Source organism: Gopherus flavomarginatus, chromosome 1, assembly GCF_025201925.1.
Source record: "Gopherus flavomarginatus isolate rGopFla2 chromosome 1, rGopFla2.mat.asm, whole genome shotgun sequence".
Classification (NCBI taxonomy): domain Eukaryota; kingdom Metazoa; phylum Chordata; order Testudines; family Testudinidae; genus Gopherus; species Gopherus flavomarginatus.
The window spans coordinates 86,682,710-86,706,328 of NC_066617.1; the positions used below are offsets into that span (position 1 = coordinate 86,682,710).

Consider the following 23,619-nt stretch of genomic DNA (forward strand, 5'->3'; position numbering starts at 1 on the left):
AGGTCAGGCCACCGCTCCTCCGGATACCGAGCGCGAAGCAGGTCAGGCCAGCGTTCCTCCGGGTAGTGAGCATAGGGTAGGTTGGGCCCGGCAGGAGCTCGGGCTCCAGCGTCCGTCCTCTCCGGCCGCCGGGCGCCAACTAAGTGCTTGGGCCGGGCTTTTATACTTCCTGTCCTGCCCCTTGACTTCCGCGGGGGCGGGGACAGGCGGCGGTGGCTCCGCCCACTGAGGCACCTGCTCTGGCTCGTCACTCTCAGGCGCGGCAGGGAGCCAGGGCACCTCCTTACACACACCCCCGTTCAAGGCTGGCTCCCGGGCAACGGGGCCAGGCTCGTCCATACCTCCCAAGCGGGAAAGGAAGTCAGCATTGGCGTGGTCCTTTCCAGCCCTGTGGCGGATGGTGAAGGCGTAGGGCTGCATAGCCAAGTACCACCGTTGAAGTCGCATGTTGTGGTCCTTCATACGGCACAACCATTGGAGGGCAGAGTGGTCAGTGACCAAGGTCAACGGGGCCCCAAAGAAGTAGTAACGCAGGGCATCGCAGGCCCACTTCGCCGCGAGGGCTTCCTTTTCGACCACTGCGTAGTTCTGCTCTCTGGGGAATAGCTTCCGGCTGATGTAGAGGACCGGATGCTCCTCCCCATCCACCTCCTGTGAGAGGACAGCCCCGAGCCCCACTTCCGACGCGTCGGTCTGCAGGACGAATGGTCGATGGAAGTCAGGGCTAAACGAGACCGGCTTGCTACAGAGGCTTGCCTTAAGCGACTGGAAAGCCTCGTCACACTCGGAGGTCCAGCGTACTTGTCGCAGGCTGTCCTTGGTGAGGAGCCCGGTCAACGGGGCGTCCATCGCCGCAAACTGGGGGATGAACCGTCGATAATATCCCGCCGGCCCCAAGAACTGGCGGACTTGGCGCTTCATGATCGGCGGAGGACAGGCTGCGATGGCCTGAACCTTGTTCACGAGAGGTTTCACTTGCCCATTTCCAACGGTATACCCCAAGTAGGTGGTCTCCCGCTAGCCGATGCAGCACTTCTTAGGGTTGGCCGTTAACCCAGCCCCCCGCAAGGACTTTAGGATGGCGGCGACCTTTTCTAGGTGGGTCTCCCACTGCTGACTGTAGATGACTACGTCATCTAGATAGGCTGCGGCGTAGTCATGATGTGGTTGGAGGAGGCGGTCCATCAAGCGCTGGAACGTGGCAGGTGCCCCATGAAGGCCGAAGGACATCCGTGTGAAGTGATACAGGCCGGTCGGAGTGGCGAACGTGGTCTTCTCCCTGGAGGCCGGTTCCAGGGGGATCTGCCAATACCCCTTGCTTAAGTCCAGGGTAGTGATATAGCGGACCTCCACCAACCGGGCCAGCAGCTCATCTATCTGGGGCAAGGGTTGGCGTCAAACTTGGAGACGGCGTTAATGCGCCTAAAGTCAATACAAAATCACTGGGAGCCATCGGGCTTTGGCACCAGGACGACTGGACTACGCCGCTCACTCTGCGAAGGTTTGATTACTCCCAGGTCTAACATCGCCCGCACCTCGTTGTCAATAATCCGCCTTCGGTGATACGGCAGGGGTCTGGTCGCGGCCCAGATCACCACCCCCGGCTCCATCTGAATCCGATGATAGACGATGGAGGTGTGTCCCGGCTGAGCCGTAAAAGTACGGGGGAACGCTTGAAGGAGGCAGCGGGTCTGCTCGAGCTGTTCTTCCGTCAGCGTTTCCCCAAGCTGGGGTCCCTCGGGGTCTTAATTGGGGTGTACCTGGGGCCCTAGCTCGGGTTCCGGTGGATAGGGATTGATCAACAACCCTTCTCGTTCCCGCCAGGGCTTGAGGAGGTTGACGTGGTACCGTTGGACCTCTTTCCGCTGGTCAGGCTGACGAATTTCATATGTAACGGGGCCCACCTTTCGAACCACCTCATAAGGGCCCTGCCATCAAGCCAGGATCTTGGACTCACTGGAGGGAAGGAGGAGTAAGACCCGGTCTCCAGGTTGGAAGTCACGGATGCGCGCATCCCGGTTGTATGTCTGGGCCTGCATTTCTTGGGCGGCTTTCAAGTTTGCTTGCGCCAGGGTCCCAGCCTGTTTGAGACGCTCCTGGAGCTGGATCACATATTGTAGGAGATCCTGGGCGGGTGATGGGATTTGCTCCCAGGTTTCCCTCATCAGGTCCAAGAGGCCCCAGGGTCGGCGGCCATACAATAGCTCGAAAGGCGAGAACTTGGTTGAGAACTGGGGGACCTCTCGCACCGCCAAAAGCAAGGGCGGGAGTAGCTGGTCCCACCGGCAGAGGTCCTCCGGGGGAAATTTTCGTAACATGTCTTTTAGGGTTCGATTGAACCTCTCTACCAACCCGTCGGTTTGGGGATGATATACCGATGTCCGCAGCTGCTTGATCTCTAGGAGCCCGCACACCTGCTCCAACAGCTGCAAGGTGAAATTGATCCCCTGATCCATGAGGATCTCCTGGGGCAAGCCGACGCGGGCGAAGACCTTGACCAGTTCACTTGCAATGGTGTGGGTGGTGATGTTACGGAGCGGGATCACTTCAGGGAACCGGGTGGCATAGTCCAGCATCACTAGGATGTACTGGAACCCCGCAACACTCTTAGGGAGGGGCCTCACCAGATCCATGGCCACATGCTCGAACGAGGTCTCGATTAGTGGCATTGGGACCAGCGGTGCCTTGGGCGTCCTTGCCGGAGCGGTCAACTGGCAATCCGGGCACGAGGTACAACAGTCCTTCACCTCACGGTGTATCCCCGGCCAATAGAAGCGTCCCAATATTCGGGCCAGGGTCTTTTCGGTACCCAGATGTCTGGCAGCCGGAACATCATGGGCCAGTTTCATGACTGCCCGTCGATGACATCAGGGCACGAGGAGTTGAGTTCGGGGCTCCCTGGTGTGCGGGTCCCTCTCGACCTGATACAAGCGGTCCTGCCGCAACTCAAAGTGCGGCCATCGGGCTGCTCGACCCGGATCGAGGATAGTCCCATCCACGGCGGCGAGCTGCTCATATGCCCCACTGAGGGTGGGATCAGCTCTTTGGTCCCGGCAGAAGTCTGCGGGGGCTGAGGGACCCCTTGCCCCCTCCGGGGAAGCATCGTCCCCATCCTTTATCTCGACGGGGTGCTCGGGATGGTCCTGCTCATCCTCCTCCATTTCGGGGGCCCCCCACTCATCTTCCTTCCCTTCTGGGGTCTCTCCTTCCAAGGCCGGTACGGGACCCATGCCACCTCCGGTATGTTGGCGCAGGACAGCCGGAAACTCGGGCCAGTCAGGGCCCAGGATCACTGGATACGCCAGCCTGGGTGCGAGGCCTACTACCAGCCGTCGGGTCACCTCGTCTATTGTCAGTTGGGCCCAGGCGCTAGGGTAAGGCCGTATGTCGCCGTGGATGCACTGCAGGTGAATTTCCCCCAGGCGTGCATCCGCCTGGGAACCTAAGTGGTCGCGGATTAACATCTGTCCGCAGCCGGAGTCGAGGAGGGCCACGGTCGGGTACCCCTCAACCACCACGGGAGCCGTAATCTTGGCGGGCTGTCGGCGACGGGCCCGAGCCTCCCCGGAGCAGACTTGGCCAAAGGGGCACTCCCTGTGGGGGCAGTCTCTCTGGAGATGTCCTGACCTGCCGCAAGAGAAACAAGGCCCCAGGTCAGTTCGTCCCGATCGGGGACGAATCCTGGGGGAGTTCCGAGCAGGGTTCCAGGGCATCATCCGGGGAGCAGGAGTTGGGGCTTGGGCTGGCCTCCCAGGTGGGGCTGCAGCCCGAGTGGGCATCGCCTTCTTCTCGGGGTTGGGGCGTTCCGGCCCCGATGGGGTTGTTCGGCCAGTTGGGCCCACCGGGGCTTCCGTCGCTAGGAAGTCCTCCATCAGGGTGACAGCAGCGGCCAGTGTTGCTGGTCGATGATGGAAGACCCAGGCTCTTCCTCACGATGGAAGGATGTGAGTGAACTGTTCGAGGATCACCTGCTCTGCCAGCTCTTCCGATACGTCTGCAACCACCACCGGCAGGTCTCCCGGAGCTCCTGGGCCTCCATACGAGGCCGGGCCCCGGAGGGGTACGTCAGGCCCCTGAACCGCTGTCGGAAAGTCTCCGGGCTTACGTCGAGGGCGTCCAGGAAAGCGGATTTCACCTGACTATAGTCCTGGGCGGCCTCGGCAGACAGGCCTCGACAGACTGCCTGAGCTGTTCCTGTCAGGTATGGGGCCAGGATGGAGGCCCATTGGTCAGGGTTCCACCCCGCGACGGTCGCCACCCGCTCGAAGGTGACCAGGATGGCCTCGGGGTCATCGCCAGGGCCCATCTTGGTCAGTCAGATCGGTGGGCGGGGGCTCGGGCCCCCATTGGTGCCTCCCGACTGGGCCCCCTCTCGGGGGGCCCGCTCCGCGGCAAGGTGCTGGAGGCATTTCAGCTGGAACTCCTCCTGCTGTTTAACCAGGTCCTGGATCAGCTGGTGCTGTTGAGTCCCCAGCTGCTCGACGAGCTGCTGCTACTGCTGGAGCTGGGCGGCCTGCTGCTCCTCTTGCCGCCGTGACTGAGCCGCTTGCTGCCGATCCTGGTTCTCGGTCAGAAGGGCGACGAGTTGGGACATGTCCATCTCGGGGGAGGGGGCTCCCTCTCCCGCAGCCCCCCGTTCACCGGCGTTAAGAGTCCGCGCCCACATCCTGGGCGGAACTCCCCACTTCTGGTACCACGTGTAAGCCGGCGGTGTCGGGGCTCGTCCCTCTCAGGCACGACGGGGAGCCAGGGCGCCTCCTTACACACAGCAGTCCGGGTAGGCCTAACCCCTCAGCAGGCGTTGAGGGAATAAAGGGTCTGCAAACAAAGTATATCAGCCCAGGCCCTTGGACAGGGCGGGGCAGTAGCAGTTCAGGCTCAGGCCTTCAGCAGGCTGAGCAAACACAGTATGACATACGTCCACACAGAAGGCCTCCTCAGGCCAGGGAGAGGGGGAGTCTGCCACCCTTCGGAGGGTGGCGGGGGAACGCAGGCCCTCCCACTCCATTGCGTACCTGTCTCTCGCCAGCTTCGTCTGGGGGGTCCCAGATCATGGGCACCTCTGGGTACCGGTCGTAGGGAGGCTCAGGCAGCTCCTCGGGATACCAGTCGTAGGGAAGCTCAGGCCGCTCCTCGGGATGCCGGTCGTAGGGAAGCTCAGGCCGCTCCTCGGGGTACCGGACGCAAGGCAGGTCAGGCCGATGTTCCTCTGGGTACCGGATATGAGGCAAGTCCGGCCAGCGCTCCTCCCGGTAGTGAGCGCAGGGCAGGTCAGGCCAGCGCTCCTCCGGATACCGAGCGCGAGGCAGGTCAGGCCAGCGTTCCTCCGAGTAGTGAGCACAGGGTAGGCTGGGCCCGGCAGGAGCTCGGGCTCCAGCGTCTGTCCTCTCCGGCCGCCAACTGAGCGCTTGGGCCAGGCTTTTATACTTCCTGTCCCGCCCCTTGACTTCTGCAGGGGCGGGGACAGGCGGCACTGGCTCCGCCCACTGAGGCACCTGCTCTGGCTCGTCCCTCTCAGGCGCGGCAGGGAGCCAGGGCACCTCCTTACAGCACTATACATTCACTTACAGACAATGTAACTTTTTGAAAAAAAGGGCAAGTTTTGTAAATAATACAAAGTCCCCCCCAATTTACATATATTAAAAGAGAATATAATTTTTTTGAATTTATCAGCTCAAATCTATCCATCCATTCCCCCCCACAAACACACCATCAATACAGTTAAAGAATTGCAAGAGATTAACACCCTTATTTTTAAAAAGGAACATATCCTTTCTATAACTTTAACTTTAGCCAGAGTGAATTGGTTTGGTGCCATTTTTGTGAGGGGAGGCACAAGGCAATTTTTTAAACTGAAAAAGTATGTATTAAATTGTAATGTACAGAGGTGTGTGTATTTTATACACACACATACACACACATCGTATTTTCTTTTCAAACTACATTAATTCAAATTTGACTTTTAAAACATTATTGTGCCCACCTCTGTCACACCATCCACCCCTTCAGATTACACCAAATCTTTTCACCTTGGTTAAAGTGACATAACGTATGTTCCTTATTAAAATAAAGGCTTTGATGATAACCAGCCTTCATTTCTTTAATTGTATTGATGGGAGAGGAGGAATTGGGCTCATCAGAGCAGTTGTTGATCTAAGGCTAGCCTTCATGGAACAATGTCACCTAAATATCTCAAGCTATAAGATTTCCCTTGAACTCCCATGATCTGCTTTTCATCATTGTGCAGCTTCCACAGCAGACTGATTCCTTTAGCTAGGAAGGTCAGGAAATTACTCAGTAGTTTAACAATGACATTCTATTCTCATGCCAGCAGATGGTGCTTAACAATGACATTCTATTCTCATGCCAGCAGATGGTGCTATTAGTACAGCTCAACTCATGCCCTCCAATCCTACCCATCCCACTATACATGCCACCTCAGTTCACATCACAACATGGCTTGAGGCCATCTAGCTTCATATCTGTCTGAAACCCTAGCCTCCCAGTGTCTGTGTGCCATGTTGTGTTAAACCATTTAGCCATTCCAAAGATATTTTTATATAGCTAAAGTGAAGGCTAACAGTGAGGGTATCTCACATTCAGACCTAATCAAGTTTATTTAAACTTCTCTTTAACAAAACTGGGTTTGACATCACGTGGACTCATCACTGCTTTGCAATGACTATCCTTCTTCTGTTAAAAGACCTGAAGTGACAAGAAAAACATTCAAGATCATCTAGTTTATATGTTTCAAAGATCTGTGTTGTACAAATTGACTCCAGATGTTTCAACACACCATGAATGAGATACTTCATTGTAGCGATGGGGCCAAACCAAAACCTTGGACCTGAACCCGCACACAAACTTTGGATCCAGATGCAATCCAAATTTTGTGGTTCTGACTCAGGTGTATTTATTATTAATATTAAGCAAAGTCCCTAGTTTTATGTAGCCTATGAGTGGTTAATTTTGCATTTGAGAAGATGAAATTCTGCTACAATTGCCTGACTTTAGCGATTCTACTACTTTAACATCTGAATATCAAAATACTACTTCTGTGTCACCACTGGTTTTTAGATCACTGCCAATGGAGAACACAAATTTTTTCTTCACTTTCTTAATCTAAAACACATACTTTCTAAGTTTATACTGCAATAAAAGCTATACAGCATGTCCTGGGTTAAGGAGGATAGGAACATTTTCTTCCCCCTCCTCCCCTTTTTAAAGCAAAAATTGGAGAGACACTGAAATTAACAGTCCTGCAGTATCAGCCTTGTTCCTTCTCTACTATCATAATCTAGCTATGCTTTCAGCCCAAAAAGTGAACTTGCTCTAACTAAGGAAGAACTACAGTTGGGCGACCTATTTCAAGGCTGATGATACAGAGTCAATATAGGGAAGTCTGTTAACAACAACAGGCACTTTTTCTTTGCAAATAAAGTTAACTATGAGAACCGCTTCCATTTTGCTTTGCACCAATGCTCTACGTAGGACAGGGTTGGGATCCAAAATTGGGTTTTGAAGAGTCATGTGACAGCTCCTGTGGCTCCTGTCCCACGTGGCTGACTGAGCTCGTCTCTCTGCTTCAGGCATTGCAACCGCAGGGGTCCCAGCAACTCTTAGGGGTAGCCCAGCTGTCATGATGATAGGAGTTCGGGTAGACCAAATCTGAGTTAGTGGCACTGCAATCCCATGAGCCAGGTCACAACTCCACTCACACAAATTTGGTCCAAGCAGGGGGAAGGGTCGAACCAGAGCAGTCCTGCAACCCCGGAGGTTGCAACACCTGGAACAGACAGCCAAGCCTGGACAGCCCCACAGCATAGGAGCTGCAAGAGCCGCTACTTTGGGGTGAGTGCCAGGCAGGACCCAAATGAAACCACCCTAGAGCCTCCTCTGCTCTAAGAAACCTCAGCAGCTGTAACTATTAGACCCGGTACATAAGAACGTAAGAACGGTCATACTGGGTCAGACCAAAGGCCTTCTAGCCCAGTGTCCTGTCTTCCGACAGTGGCCAATGTCAGGTTCTGCAGAGGGAATGAACAGGACAAGTAATCATCAAGCGATCAATCACCTATCGCACATTCTCAGCTTCTGGCATACAGAGGTTAAGGACACCATCCCTCCCCATCATGACTAATAGCCATTGATGGAACTATCCTCCACGAATTTATCTAGTTCTTTTTTGAATCCTGTTATAGTCTTGGCCTTCACAACATACTCTGGCAAAGAGTTCCACAGGTTGACTATGGAAATGAAAGCAGAGAAGGAAGAATGGGAACAGGTGGAAGAAAACCTTCTCCAGTAACAAAACTGGTTTTCCACATATGAAAGGTCAAACTGTAAATCCCTGGTCTCATTGTAGTCAACGGCAAAACTCCCATCGCCTTCCATAGAGACAGAATTTCACTTCTGAAATTCAACATATTTTAAATGTATCACTGAGTTCTAAATTTCTCTCTTAGGTGCTGTCTCAGGATGATTCCCTTTACAGAAACAAACAAAAAAACAAAAAACGTACCTGGAAAACAAACTGACCACCACTCTTCACAGGCTCCGCAACAGTGAGACAGGCCTAGGTCTCCTGGGAACCAACTGTGGCCACTGCTATTCATAATATATGGAGAACGGCATAGGGTTGTATGACTTCTTGGTATTAGTTTGGAATGGCTGGATTAGGAATAGCAAAATCTCTCTACCATCAACTCACAGTCCCTCATGTATTTTAAATACATATTTCAGAAAACAGTTTCTTAATAATTTTTAAACGTTTTAAATTTTATGTGACATTTTTTCACATCCCTTTGCATGGAAAGCCAAAGGTGCACTGGTTGCCATGTGAGATCCTCAGAATGACAGAAAAATCAGAAATTTTAAACCTCCAAAATTGATCTGTGATAGCGTTTCTATACACCAGGAGTTTGCAATTTCAAGTGAAATCACAAAGGCTGAAAGGGGAAAATGACACATGAACAAAAGGAAACAGAAACACTGCCCAAACTGAAGCCAACGTCCACAGAAACAGCACAGAACTGACAATTCACACTCGCAATTCTGATGAGGACCTGCTTTGCTAATCACTGTCACAAAGGAACTGAACTGAAATGTTCTACACAGATACCCAAGCATTAGCACTTGATCTCAGAATGAGGATCATCATCTATTAGTGCCTCAGTGAGGAGCACCTGCCTCAGGGCCAGCCCACCGCACAAAAGACTGGAGCCTTCTCCCAGCAGATGAAGTTGGGCAGGGGATGGGGGAAGAGGTCAAGATGTTAAAAATAAAATACTGATGGGCTCTTGAAGTAATAATGTTTTTGTTTTTCTTTATGTGTCCTTAGGTAAAAACAATCCCATTAGTTGTGCACATCATTCTTAACTTGCAGCTTCAGAGAACATATGGGAATCTCAGGAACTACCCCCCAAATATTTTGCTTATATCATCTTTGGAACCTATCTATTTTGCATAGAACATTAAAAACACTAAATAGGGACATACTTATTTACTACGAGACACAAAAGAATGAATTGCATTTCTGTAACTGTGGGCCAAGCCGATTATATTCTGCAGCCACTGAAGTTTAGTTAGTTTATAAGGCATCCTTAGTTTTTCTTTAAAAAGAAAATTCCACCTTCTTTAGCAAATATAATTTGCAACCCTAAATATTTATCAATCTACTTCCACATGCAATACATTTTTTGGCCTACTTTTCCATTAAGTTGTACTCTCTGTCATGTATTTCTAGATATTTATGGTGGCCATGACATCAATTGCAACAAGGCTAAAGAACTCCAATTACAGGAAACAGTATCTGAGAAAACTAAGAGGGCTTTACTTATAATGTAACATGGGATGTGTCACCATGACATGACAAAATATCCTCTGAGAGGAAACGAAAAAATAAAGACTCTCCAAATCTTTGCTCTACTGGTTTTGTATATCTAGCACATAAGTACCAAAGTGAAAACAGTTTAGAAGGATGTGTTCATAGTCAATTATATTCTTTATGTGGTCTAAGAATAAATTGATCTTTTGATCATTATTTGGAATTTTCTGAATAGGATTTTTGTTTTGTTTTTTACATCTTTTCAATTTAGCTATATTTTACAGTGGTCTTTTAGCATTTTATTAAACTGTCTTGTTCAGTGATGATATTATTATAAAACAAAAACCCATACACTGCCTCCATGTTCGTACAGCATTTTAGTACAATAGAACCACAATTATAAAATTTATAAAATTATACATTTGCTAAGACTGAAAACCTTGTTTTCTTGTTATTGCCAACCTCCTCTGACCCTCACTTTCCCCCAGATTGTGTCCTGGAACTCCCTACAGTGGAGCATCCACAGGGACACTACTCGAAGAAGTTGCCAATACAGACAGTGACCGGAATATCACATAAGAAGATTTGGAGGACTTTGAAAACTGGAATAAGAGACATGGGATGGAATTTAATAGTGCAAAGTCATGCACTTAGGGACTAACAAGAAGAATTTTTGCTATAAGTTGGGGACTTATCATTTGGAAGTGACAGAGAAGGAGAAAGATCTGGTGTATTGGTTGATCACAGGATGACTATGAGCCACCAATGTGATGCGGCCGAGAAAAAGGTTAATGCAGTCATAGGAGGCATCAGGCAAGGTATTTCCAGTACAGACAAGGAAGTGTTAGTACTATTATACAAGGCACTGGTGAGACTTCATCTGGAATACTGTATGCAATTCTGGTCTCCTATGTTTAAGGAAGATGAATTCAAACTAGAACAGGTGCAGAAAAGGGCTACTAGGATGATCAGAGGAGACTCAAAGAGCTTGGCTTGTTTAGCCTACCCAAAGAAGGGGAGATATGATTGCTCTCTATAAATACATTAGAGGGATAAATATGAAGGAGGGAAAGGAGTTATTTAAGTTAAGAGCCAATGTGGACGCAAAAACAAATGGATATAAACTGGGTATCAACAAATTTGGACTTGAAATCAGAAAAAAGTTTCTAACCATCAGAGGAGTGAAATTCTGGAGCGGCCTTCCAAGGGAAGCAGTGGGGGCAAAAACCTAACTGGCTTCCAGACAGACCTTGATAAGTTTATGGAGGGGATGGTATCTGCAACTGCTAGCAGCATATATCTCCAATGGCTGGTGATGGGACACTAGAATGGGAGGGCTTTGAGTTACCACAGAGAATTCTTGTCCAGATGTCTGGCTGGTGAGTCTTGACCACATGATCAGGGTCTAACTGACTGCCATATTTGGAATACGGAAGGAATTTTCCCCCAAGTCAGGTTGGCAAAAAACCGGAGGGGAAGGGGGGAGAATTCGCCTTCCATTGCATCATGGGGCATAGTTCTCTTGTAGGTTTAAACTACGGTACATGGCAGATTCTTTGTAACTTTTAGTCTTTTAATCATGATTTGAGTATGTCACTAACTTAGCCAGAGCTTATAGGTTTATTAAAGGAGTGGATGGGTGAGGTTCTGTGGCCTGCGATGTGCAGGTGGTCAAACTAGGTGATCATGATGGTCCCTCCTGATCTTAGAGTCTATGAGCACTGCAGTTTGGCCCAGACACAAGGGCTAATAGACCTTTCTTTCCAGAAAGGGCCATAGAACCTTTAATGACTACACATGGTCAGGGCCAATTGTTTTGCAACTCACCCTAAAGATAACTCCTCTAGCACCATGATATTTCCTAACACTTGCTAGGGCACTGCTTCAGTCAGTCATCCCCATTCTCTGCCTGTGGCACATAATGGTCTAATCTCCTGTGGGCTGTAATACTTAAGTCTAATTTTGAGTGTTTGGTTTAGTGTGTGGGTGCTGGATGGTGTTGGTGGCCTGTGATATACAGGCTGTCACAAGAGATGAACTGGTGGTCACTTCTGGTTTTAACTCTATGACTATGAGTATTGACTGAGAGGAAAAAGCACTATCTACTGACTCTCCAACACCAGTCCCAGCAGTACTTGGGCTTTCTTGGAAGTCTCCAATCGAAGCACTGACAATGTCAGGGTCTACTTAGATTTGGCATCTGAATCAAGATGGTATGGCTGCATCACTTTATATGTAAAATAGGTCCCACTAAAGAGAAATCCCTTTAAAAATATATCTTAAATGAAAATAGTATGTAAATTTGCCAAAACAACTGGATCACCAGTAGAACAATACAGACTAAACAGGTTTGTTGCAGGAATGCAAGCTGAGGCGCACTGTCAAAGCCTGTTACGTCCATAAAAAGGAGCAAAAAAGGCACTAAATTGTGGGGGAGGGAAATACTCTTGGAGTTGCTCCCTTGTGTGTTGGCAGAAATGGATGCCATTAGTTGAATTTCTGTTTCCACAGATTGGGAATTATGCAGGGGTAAGACTGGGGACAAGCTTTACACAAAGTGGAATGTGTAAAGAAAGAACCAAGTATTCCTAAATCCTCCACCTTGTTCCCAGAATTCAGACAACAGCACTGCTACAAAACACTTGTGAAATGGAAGGGCATTCTAGGTACATCAGGCAAAAATACTTGGCATTTAAATTAATTCCAACATGTACTGTGTCCTGAGGGAAAGAACACAATACAATTCTATACATAGTGTGATGGGGCAAGGACAGATGGCTACAGTAAAGTACTGAGGAACAGGTATGTTAGCCCCAGACTAAACAAATCCCTAGGACCATGGTAACCAAACAGCAGTTGCTCCAGGTTAATCAAGGCACCTGGGGCCAATTAAGATCTTTCCAGAAGGCAGTGGAGATAGCTACATTGATTAGAACACCTGCAGCCAATCAAGGCAGGCTAATCAGGGTACCTGGGTTTAAAAAGGAGCTCACTCCAGTCAGGTGAGGAGGAGCCAGAGGAGAGGAAGTGTGTGTGAGGAGCTGGGAGCAAGAGGCGCAAGGAGCTGAGACCGAGAGGGTGTGCTACTGGAGGACTGAGGAATTATCAGACAATCAAGCATTATCAGACACCAGGAGGAAGGTCCTGTGGTGAGGATAAAGGTGTTTGGAGGAGGCCATGGGGAAGTAGCCCAGGGAGTTGTAGCTGTCACGCAGCTGTTACAGGAGGCACTATAGACAGCTGCAATCCACAGGGCCCTGGGCTGGAACCCGGAGTAGAGGGTGGGCCCGGGTTCCCCCCAAACCTCCCAACTCCTGATCAGACACAGGAGGAGTTGACCCAGACTGTGGGGAAGATCACTGAGGTGAGCAAATCTGCCAATAGGCGAAGGACCTACCAAGGTAAAGGAGGAACTTTGTCACAATAGCAAAAGAGTTTTTTCTTCACACTGCTCTCACTTTCCTTCTTTGTATTCATCCTGAAGACAAACATTATTAAGTCACCTTTGACTTTAAAAAGACACTGTACCTTAAGGTCTTGCCTTGTTGCCAACAGCTCAGATTCTTTACCATAAAGATCCAGCTGAAGTTCTTTCATATTTTCCTGATCTTTTTCATGGATCTTCTGTAGCTCTGCTAGTTTTCCTTTCTCTGCTTTAAGCTCCTGTGCTGATAATGTCACCTGCTGCTGTAATTTATTCTCTAGTTCTGCCTGAAACACACATACGAATCCTGGATTTATATTTTACAGTACAAAGCAGGCATGTAAGATAAAATGTAAAATATGGATATTTGCTATCTCAGTTTTGTTAAACTATTTTTTAAGAAATGTTAATTAAAGAAGCATAGCTATTACTTATCCCAGCTACAAAATTTGAACAAGGTCATATTATTAAATCATATTATTTCTTACATTAATATACTGTGATTTACTTGCTAACAACAAGAGAATAATTAAACACAAGGAGGCCAGTTTTCAAACATCTAGTGTTTCCAAACCCTGCAGTTCTCATGGGCAGAACAACAGAAAGCCACTGCAATACTTTATATGATAAATGATAGACTGAGTGCCGACATCATTTAATAGTACAGCACATGACACTAACATCCCTAAAGCTATATGGAGTTTGAACTTTTTCATCATAGTTCACTTTTCATATTGTCATTAAGACTCTCTATTCTGTTCTTACAGTACAAAATGAGTTGTTTAAAACCACCACTGATGCTCCAAAATGCTGAGGACTCTTGTCTAAATTATTCTCATGAAACTGCATACTGCTATACGACAAGATGGCAACTCTTGCCACATTGCATACAGATGCAGTAGAATGAACAGCAGGTCTAGCTATTTTTATCAATTCGATGACAGGTGTACTACTTGCATAATCCATAATTCACTATTTGGGCCTTACACTCAACATTTTTATAGTTTTGACCTTGAACAATACTTGATGGGCTCAGTTCTGCATCCTGACCTTACCATTCTCAGTAACACATTTCAGCTACAGTAAATAGCTATTTTAGCACCCACATAACGACATAAAACAGGAGCCTGCATCAGAGGAGTTAATACTAATTTCCTTTGTAAATAAGCGGAATGAAGTGAAGCCAGAACTACCTTTTCTAAAAGGACACCTTTTAATTCAGCTTGCTGTGTTTCAGTTTGCCTTCTCTTTTGATCAAACGATTCCTTCAATTCTTTCAGCTTTCCCTGGAGATGCTGCTCATTCTTTTCCTTCTCTTTTAGGACACCCTGAATCTCCAGTATTTGTTCTCGTGCTGAATCAAGCTCTATTGTCAGCTGTTTAGAAATCTATATTTAAAAATATAAAAAAACCCTGCATATTATCTTTACCTTAATCATTATTACTTTGTGTTGCTGTACAACAAAAGAATTATTTACAGCTAACATCTAACTGTACAGCACTTTTTTTCATGCAACGGCTAAACTGGGCCACGCCACAGTTGCTTGGCAGCAGATCTTTTATTGCTGACGTGGCTATTCTGTGCTCTAGAATGTAAGTTCTTATTTTTTAAAAGGTAAGACTAGTCCATATAGTTACAAAGAACCTCCTACGGGGAGATTTTCAAAAACAATTAAATCTCTCAAGAGTTTCTGAAAATTTTCTCCCAAACAGAATACTGATAAAATGATACATACAATGGTAATGCAGATGTCTGAATAAGCTTGAAACAACAGATCTGAGAGGTGTGAACTGTCGCTACTAATTTAAAAGAGATGTTAACTCGAAAAACTAATGACAAGTTACATGTTATCATAGTAAACTATTTCAAAAAATGTAAGAAAGCAGAGGGACAATGCTCATCTGTTGTATGTATTGTATGAAGAGCATACCAAAACCAGGGATGATCTTCTGTGACTCATCTTGTTTTGGTGTCAACTGCATAGGGCTTGGAAGAATACTACTACTTTTTTCCCCCTCCAATCTGATCTCTGCACATGTGATTGGAAAAGCTGTCATTGATATATTATTATTTTTTGTAATTGGGAATTAGTAATCTTACCCCTTCCTGTTTTTCCAGTGAGTTTTTCAACTCATTCCGTTCTTTAGCTACAGACTCTGTCTGTACTTGAAGCTGGTGTTTACTTTCTTGGCAAGATTTTTCCTAAAAAAACAGATTACCTAGTGAGCATTTTTTGTCAACTTTACCAAATCCATTTCAGCTATTATTACAAAAATTACAAACTACCAAGAAAGAACACTTGCATTCTCTTACATCAGAATTTGTATTTGGCACAGAAATATCCTTGCAATGTACTATAAACTATAATTGTTGAAAACCTAGTCCTAGGCCTGGTCTACACTACGCGTTTAAACCGATTTTAGCAGCGTTAAACCGATTTAACGCTGCACCCGTCCACACAATGAGGCCCTTTATATCGAGCCTTTAAGGGCTCTTTAAACCTGTTTCTGTACTCCTCCCCAACGAGAGGAGTAGTGCTGAAATCGGTATTACCATATCGGATTAGGGTTAGTGTGGCCGCAAATCAATGGTATTGGCCTGCAGGCGGTATCCCACAGTGCACCATTGTGACCGCTTTGGACAGCAATCCAAACTCGAATGCACTGGCAAGGTAAACAGGAAAAGCACCGTGAACTTTTGAATTTCATTTTCTGTTTGCCCAGCGTGGAGCTCTGATCAGCACGGGTGGTCATGCAGTCCCAAATCCAAAAACAGCTCCAGCATGGGCCGTAGGGGAGATACTGGATCTGATAGCTGTATGAGGAGACAAATCTGTTCTATGAGAGCTCTGTTAAAGAAGAAGAAATGACAAAGCATTTGAAAAAATCTCCAGGCTATGATAGACAGAGGCCACAGCACAATGCTGTGTGACAAGCATAACAGAAAGCCAAAGAATCAAATGGACGCTCATGGAGGGAGGGAGGGGGTACTGAGGACTCCAGCTATCCCACAGTCCACAGCAGTCTCCGAACAGCATTTGCATTCTTGGCTGAGCTCCCAATGCCTCTAGGGTCAAACACATTGTCCGGGGTGGTTCAGGGTATATGTCGTCAATTTACCCCCCCCCTCCCCCGTGAAAGAAAAGGGAAAATGTTTCTTGACTTTTTTATGTCACCCTATGTCCACTGCATGCTGCTGGTAGATGCAGTGCTGCAGCAATGAAATAGCAGCATCCTCTCCCCTCCCCTCCCCTCCCCGGTGGCAGATGGTACCTTGCAAAAGGACTGATAGCCACCCTCGTCATCAGCCTATGAGTGCTCCTGACTGGCCTCAGGTGAGGTCGGCGGGGCGCGGCGGGGTAAAAATAGGAATGACTCCCGGTCATTCCCGGTAAATGGTATAGAACGGCTGGTAACCGTCTTCATTATAGCAACTGGGGGCTGAGTTCCATCAGCGCCTTCCTTTTCATATCTAAAGAAAAGATTCTGTACTGCCTGGACTATCATAGCAGCTGGAGGCTGCCTCCCCCTCCCCCTCATTTTATCTCACTAAAAAGTCAGTGTTTCTTATTCCTACATTCTTTATTACTTCATCATACAAATGGGGGACACTGCCACGGTAGCCCAGAAAGGCTGGGGGAGAAGGGAATCAACGGGTGGGTTTGTTGCAGGGGCATCCCCCGTGAATGGCATGCAGCTCATCATTTCTGCGGGATCTGACACGGAGCGGCTGTGCTCTCTGGTTCTCTAGTACACTTGCCCCATATTCTAGGCAGAACTGACTCTATTTCTAGATAAACCAAAAAGGAGGGATTGACTCGGGGAGTCATTCCCATTTTTGTCTTTGCGCCCCCAGCCGACCTCAGCTAAGGCCAGCCAGGAGCACCCATGACAACAGCAGACAGTACAGAATGACTGATAACCGTCATCTCATCGCCAATTTACAATGGCACAGCAGACGGTACAGAACGACTGGTAACTATCTCTGCTACCTTGCAATGGCAAATGAATGCTGCTGTGTAGCATTGCAGTACCGCCTCTGTCAGCGGCATCCAGTACACATATGGTGACAGTGACAAAAGGCAAAACAGGCTCCATGGTTGCCATGCTATGGCGTCTGCCAGGGCAATCCAGGGGAAAAGGGCATGAAATGATTGTCTGCCGTTGCTTTCACAGAGGAAGGAATGAGTGAGGACATTTACCCAGAATCCCCCGCGACACTGTTTTTGCACCATCATGCATTGGGATCTCAACCCAGAATTCCAATGGGCAGGGGAGCCTGCGGGAACTATGGGATAGCTATGGGATAGCTACCCACAGCGCAACGCTCCGGAAATCGATGCTAGCCTCGCTACATGGACGCATACCGCCGAATTAATGTGCTTAGTGTGGCCGCGTGCACTCGACTTTATACAATCTGTTTTACAAAACCGGTTTATGTAAAATCAGAAAAATCCGTAGTGCAGACATACCCCTAGTCATTCTTCCCAGGTCACCAAGGCCCAGATACAGGAAAGCACTTCAGCACATTTCTCAGACCCATGGACTTCAATGCTATTTACTCTTAAATTTAAGCATGTGCTTAAGTAGCATTTAAGTCCCTGGGTCTGACAAATGTGCTGAAGTGCTTTCCTGAATAGGGATGCTTTTTTGAATTGAGGCCTAGATTGGCAGCTCAGAAGTGGAACCACAAGGATGACTGTTTTAAAGCAGGGAAGGGTGATTCCTCTTAAGGTACCAATAAATACTGAGATTCTTCCCCTTGTCAGGGAACAGTATAGGCTCAAAACACCATCTTTATTAATTCTGGAGTAAGGCATTACACAGAGTAAGTAAGGATAGCAGAATAGGAACCTTTGTTAGTAATGTGATCTAAAATCTCTTAACGTATCTCTCTCTCTCACTCACTCACACACACACACACACACACACACACTCTCTCTCTCTCTCTCTCTCTCGGTCCAAATCTTACTCCCTGGAATCAATGGCAAAACTCCCATGGACTTCCCTGGAAGTAGGATATGGATCTTATTTTTAATAGTATAAACTGAAGAGTAAACCCTTCCAGTTATTAGAGTAAATGTAAATAGTTAAGCAGAAGTAGCTAAGGCCAGGTCTACACTATAAACTTAACTCAGTATAACTGTATCGTTCAGGGGTGTGAAGAATCGACATCCCTGAGTGACTCAGTTATACCGACCTAACCCCCAGTGCAGACAGCGCTATGTCAACAGGAAGGCTTCTCCCTTTGACACAGCTGCCGTTTCTCACAGAAGTGGGTTAACTATGTCGATGGGAGAAGCTCTCCTGTCAGCATACTAGCATCTTGAATGAAGCACTACAGTGGCACCGCTGCAGTGTTTTAAGTGTAGACATACCTTTGTAAAACATTGCAACTATTGGCATTTGTTAAAGAAGAAACAAAAGGGCTTTTTATAAAAGGGATAGAAGGTGAGGAGAAATGTTATTTGTAACTGTAAATACAGATTACTTTTGAGTGGAAATAAAAATAACAATCACACATGGGAGCTGAGAGATGGTCTGACGCAAAACAGGAAAAGACATTGGGGAAAAATACCCCTACAATAACTTTTAAACATAGAAAATTTACAAAATACGTATTGCCACTGTACCAGCTGATGTTGCTATAAGCAGCCATAGTTTGAAAAAAAAAAAAAGAAAAATAAAAACGGGGATTATTGTTTTAAACACAGTAATAGTAAGGGCCACTTTTATTACAATAATGGACTCATGGCCAAGCATTTTGCTACCATACTGCTGCTGCTTAGATCACTGGACTCACTTGGTTTTCAGACAGCTCCTGCAACATGTTCAGGTGTGATATTTCCCAAAATGACAGACACAATTATTCTATACAATGTTGTAGCCATGTTGTTCCCAAGATACTAAAGACACAAAGTGGGTGAGGTAATATCTTTTATTGGTCCAACTTCTGTTGGTGAGAGCTTAGAGCACTCTTCTTCAGCTCTGCAGACCTGTGTAAGCTCAAAAGCTCCTCTCTCTCACCAGCAGAAATTGGTCAATAAAAGATATGACCTCACGCACCTTGTCTCTCCAGACACCATTACGCTTACCAGAACCAGCAATCTTCCATCACACTCATGGCAAGTGCATCAATGTGTTCTACATAAAACACATTAGAAAACCAAAACTATAATAGATTAAGAAAAACTGACTTCATTGTTCTCAAATGTAGGTTGCATTTTGGCAAAGTTTCACAACCTATGTTTTTATAGGGCTGTCCAGTGTTTTCCACATTTCATGTATAATTGTTTCAATGCTCATCACTGTCTGTGGTTTTCTTTGCCATATTAAAAAGGAATTAAAGGGGTCTTGTTTCTGGTATGAACCAATGTTTACCTGTAAAAACATCCAGCCACAACTTAATTCAGGACTTACAGTTATATCTCAGTTTTGTTTTTCTTAAGGCAATCATCATTTCCACAGTTGCTGCCATCACCTTTGCAATAAATATGAGCAGTTTTCCTACTAGAATGCAAAGCAGAGCTGACAATCATGAATGAGCAAATTGAAAAATACCCAATACTGGATGCCTGATTAAAACCACAACTGACCATTTCTGCTACAGCAGCTTTTCCTTTCTGCTTCTCCTTTTCCAATTCATCCTTTATATCCTTCAAGGATTCAATGGTTTTCGATAATTTGTCTTTGGTAACTGTAAGGTCTTTCAATAAAGTGTCTTTCTCCAACTTCATTTTCTGCAGCTCTGATGTTGCTACTTGAATCTTGCCATCTAGTTCCCTTCGTTGTTTATTTGTCTCTTGATTTAATTTCTCAAGGTCCCGTTTAAGGCTTGCTTTTTCTTCCCCTTGCTTTGATATTTGCTGTTTTGCTTGTTCCAGGGCATCAGATTTCTTCTCCAAATCCAATTTAGTACTAGATACACTGTGCAAATGCAAAGGAGAACAGTGAAATACAAAACTCAGGGTATGGCTACACTTGAAACTTCAAAGCGCTGCAGTGTGGTCACAGCACCAGCACTGGGAGAGAGCTCTCCCAGCGCTGCACGTACTCCACATCCTCTAAGGGTGTAGCTTGCAGCGCTGCGGCACTGTTTACACTGAGGCTTTACAGCGCTGTATCTTGCAGCGCTCAGAGGGGTGTTTTTTTCACACCCCTGAGCGTGAAAGTTGCAGCGCTGTAAAGCGCCAGTGTAGCCATGGCCTTAAAAAAATTATTGATAAGTTGTTTTGTGTAATTAAATCTACTCTCTATAATCAAATACGTTAACTGTTCTACTAATTTAAAGCATGTTTTTCAGATGATATATTGCTGTTTCGTTTCAACACTTAAAATGAATGACACACTCTGAAGTCCCATTTTCAGGCTGGTGGTTCCTCTTTAAACATTACACCTATGAACCACCCCTGGAGAGCTAACATGCAAATTGTAAATCAAGATGTATAAAACCCCATATTAAGGTTTTTTACTCAGCAGATGTCTGAACAGGTTAATATATTCAGATCCATCAACTGGCAACATACCCTTTGGTTCTACGATAAGAGTCTCACAGACATTATTCCCAGACAATGTTAAAAGTTGAGAGAACACTGACTTTCAACACAATAACATTGCCAAATATGTTTTGTGGTAGTTTTTGTTTGTGCTAAGTGCTGGAGAAATTGCATTTGCAATAAGATTCTCACACCAGCTTTAATGCTATCCTGTATCCCCACTAACTTTCCACCTATGGGCTGAATCTCCCTTACCCATTTATCACACAAAACTTAAATCCGCTTAGTCAAGCATATGAATTCCAATATTCTCACTTGTTCTATGACAATATAACCTCTTCTTACCCATATATCAGATATAGGTGGTGATGGTGAATATCTCTTTTATATACATATTAAAGATCTGAGCCCCTCTGGTGTGAAAGTAGAATGAATTATATTGTAAAAATAAGAATGGATTAAAGAAATGTTGTATGTACCTTTAAGCAGAAATAAGAAATGTTAAAATACAGGTGTCAGGAAAAGAAACATTAAGGCATAAACAATGAGTCCACTTAAGCTAATGGTGAAACATTAACTGGAGATTGGTAAAAGTTAGTAAGGAAATTAACTATGAAAGTTTAGCCTCAGGTAAACCTGTCAATTCTGCTTCCTTTGTTATCTTGTTAAGTTCTCACCCTTTTATCTGTATAAATAAGAGAGTTTCTGTCTTGCATGGTGCTCACATTATCTGGGTATTATTAGCAGAGCGCTGTGCTAATAAAACAGAGTGGTCTGACAAACTGTGAGTCCTGAGTCTAACTTTGACACTGGGAAGGACCCCCTAATTTTTCAGAGGGTGGTATAATAGTACAAGGTTGTTTGCTGATAACAAGCTTTCTGCTGCTGATACAACAAGTGGGACCTAGATTTAGGCCATGGCTACACTGGCACTTTACAGCGCTGCAACTTTTGCCCTCAGGGGTGTAAAAAAACACCCCCCCTGAGCGCTGCAAGATACAGCGCTGTAAAGCCTCAGTGTAATCAGTGATGCAGCGCTGGGAGCACGGCTCCCAGCACTGCAAGCTACACCCGTAGAGGATGTGGTTTACGTGCAGCGCTGGGAGAGCTCTCTCCCAGCGCTGGCGCTCCGACCACACTCACGCTTCAAAGCGCTGCCGCGGCAGCACTTTGAAATTTCAAGTGTTGCCATACCCAGAGTGTACAGAAGAGATGGAGGAAGTACACTGGGTACATCTCAACCCACTCAGGTTAAGTCACGGTACTTGGTGACTCATCTATGGGGTGAAGGCTGATGGCTGAAGTGCAAGTCAAACAAGGCAATGATTCTCTCCCCTGTGGGGGAAAAGATGCAGAACTGAGGTGCGGGGTTACTCTAGTGTTTTAGGTGAGGCCTGGTGATCGTGAAGGTGAATAATAATTTCAATTCTAGTCTAAGAGTATAAACATGCATTTTTTTGTTCTTATAGAACAATTCAAATTTGAATCTAGGTCTCTAGGTCTGAAAAGTAATGCATTCAACAGTGTTAGCATACACTTCTCTTTCTGCTTCAAGCTGTTTAGTCAGTTCTGTTGTTCTGAGGCCTAGATCTGTACACTGCTGCCGTTGCTGTTGTAGCTCCTGAAGAGCTTGTTCTTTGCTTGCTTTAACCTCAAGAATGTCAGCATCAAGTTTCTGTAAAAGAAAAGAAAAAGCTACAGTTACCATTACACAACCACCAGAGTGAAAATTCGCTCAGTTGTTCATAAATGCTTCCAGACTCCAGGTATAAAGGGGCTACAGCAGGGGTAAAGATCTCACCCCTTGTCTTCACATACATTTAAAATTAAACGTATTTCTATATTTTAATGTAGTCAAATATCTGTAAGATGCTTAAAATACTGTAATCTAAAAATAACCCAATAATTTATAAATGGAACATACTCCACCTCTGTGCAATTGTATACACTTCCCACGTTACTGTATTCTAGCTTTTTGCCTCCTGCCTCAAATGTAATACACTGAAGATGTGTACACATTAGGGTCTGATCCTGCAAACACTTATGCACTTGAATAAAGTTACTTGAAGTTTATATAACCACAAATATGAGAACTCTGAATTTAGGAAGTGGTCTATGTCTCATCTCTTAATATTCTCCATGAATTATATTCAGGGTTCCAACTGGAGGGAAAGGAGGCTGGGGCAGTGCAGGCAGTTATGGCATGACCCCACTTTCTCATTCATCAGCTGAAAAAGGAAACACTGGGAAAAGAGAATACTATCAACACCACTTTTTAGGTGGCTGGCCATCCTCCTCCTCCAATTTCCACACTGCTGTTACCACGCATTATGAAACAATTTTGTTGCTTTACATGGTGAAAGCTAATTTTATAAACTCAGGTTCTTCATTTCCGAATACAAACCTTAAGCTGTCCCTCTAGCTCCTCCGTTTTCTGTTCTAAATAAAGACGTTTCTCTTTATACTCTTTAAGATTGGCTTCCAGCTGTGTACAATATTCTTGCTTGTCATGCAGCGTAGCCATAACCTGATCTAACTGAGTGTTGACCTTATTTAACTCCTATGAAGTAAAATATAATTGAAAATGGTTACTTTTATCAAAGGATGAGTGTTTTTTAAATTATTAAAGAGTTCTCTAAACATATGCCTAAATATTTACTTGTCTAAAATGTTCATATGAAATTTTTAAAAATGTACATGTTATACTGGAGAAAAACAGCATATGCAATAGCTTATTCTTTTCAAATTGCTTTTAAGGTAGAACTTTTTCATGAGCAAACATTTTTTCAATTTTTTGCTATTGCATGCATGGGAACATAATATTAACCTATTTGTAGCAGTCAATTAAATTTAGCAGGAACAAGGACATTCAA

The 23,619-nt window shown here is 45.8% G+C and overlaps 1 protein-coding gene across 4 annotated transcripts in view; it reads right to left on the reverse strand.

Moving 5' to 3' along the window:
- EEA1 (early endosome antigen 1) overlaps positions 1 to 23,619 on the reverse strand; it is a 154,247-nt gene that overhangs the window by 36,225 nt on the left and 94,403 nt on the right. For all 4 annotated transcript variants that reach the window (XM_050934256.1, XM_050934246.1, XM_050934273.1 and 1 more), the window contains 6 exons: positions 23,151 to 23,306; positions 22,282 to 22,421; positions 19,847 to 20,177; positions 15,352 to 15,453; positions 14,444 to 14,638; positions 13,355 to 13,537 (listed from right to left, as the gene is read on the reverse strand). In XM_050934256.1, coding sequence (XP_050790213.1) covers positions 13,355 to 13,537; positions 14,444 to 14,638; positions 15,352 to 15,453; positions 19,847 to 20,177; positions 22,282 to 22,421; positions 23,151 to 23,306 — 1,107 coding nt within the window. The remainder of the gene's footprint in view (positions 1 to 13,354; positions 13,538 to 14,443; positions 14,639 to 15,351; positions 15,454 to 19,846; positions 20,178 to 22,281; positions 22,422 to 23,150; positions 23,307 to 23,619) is intronic.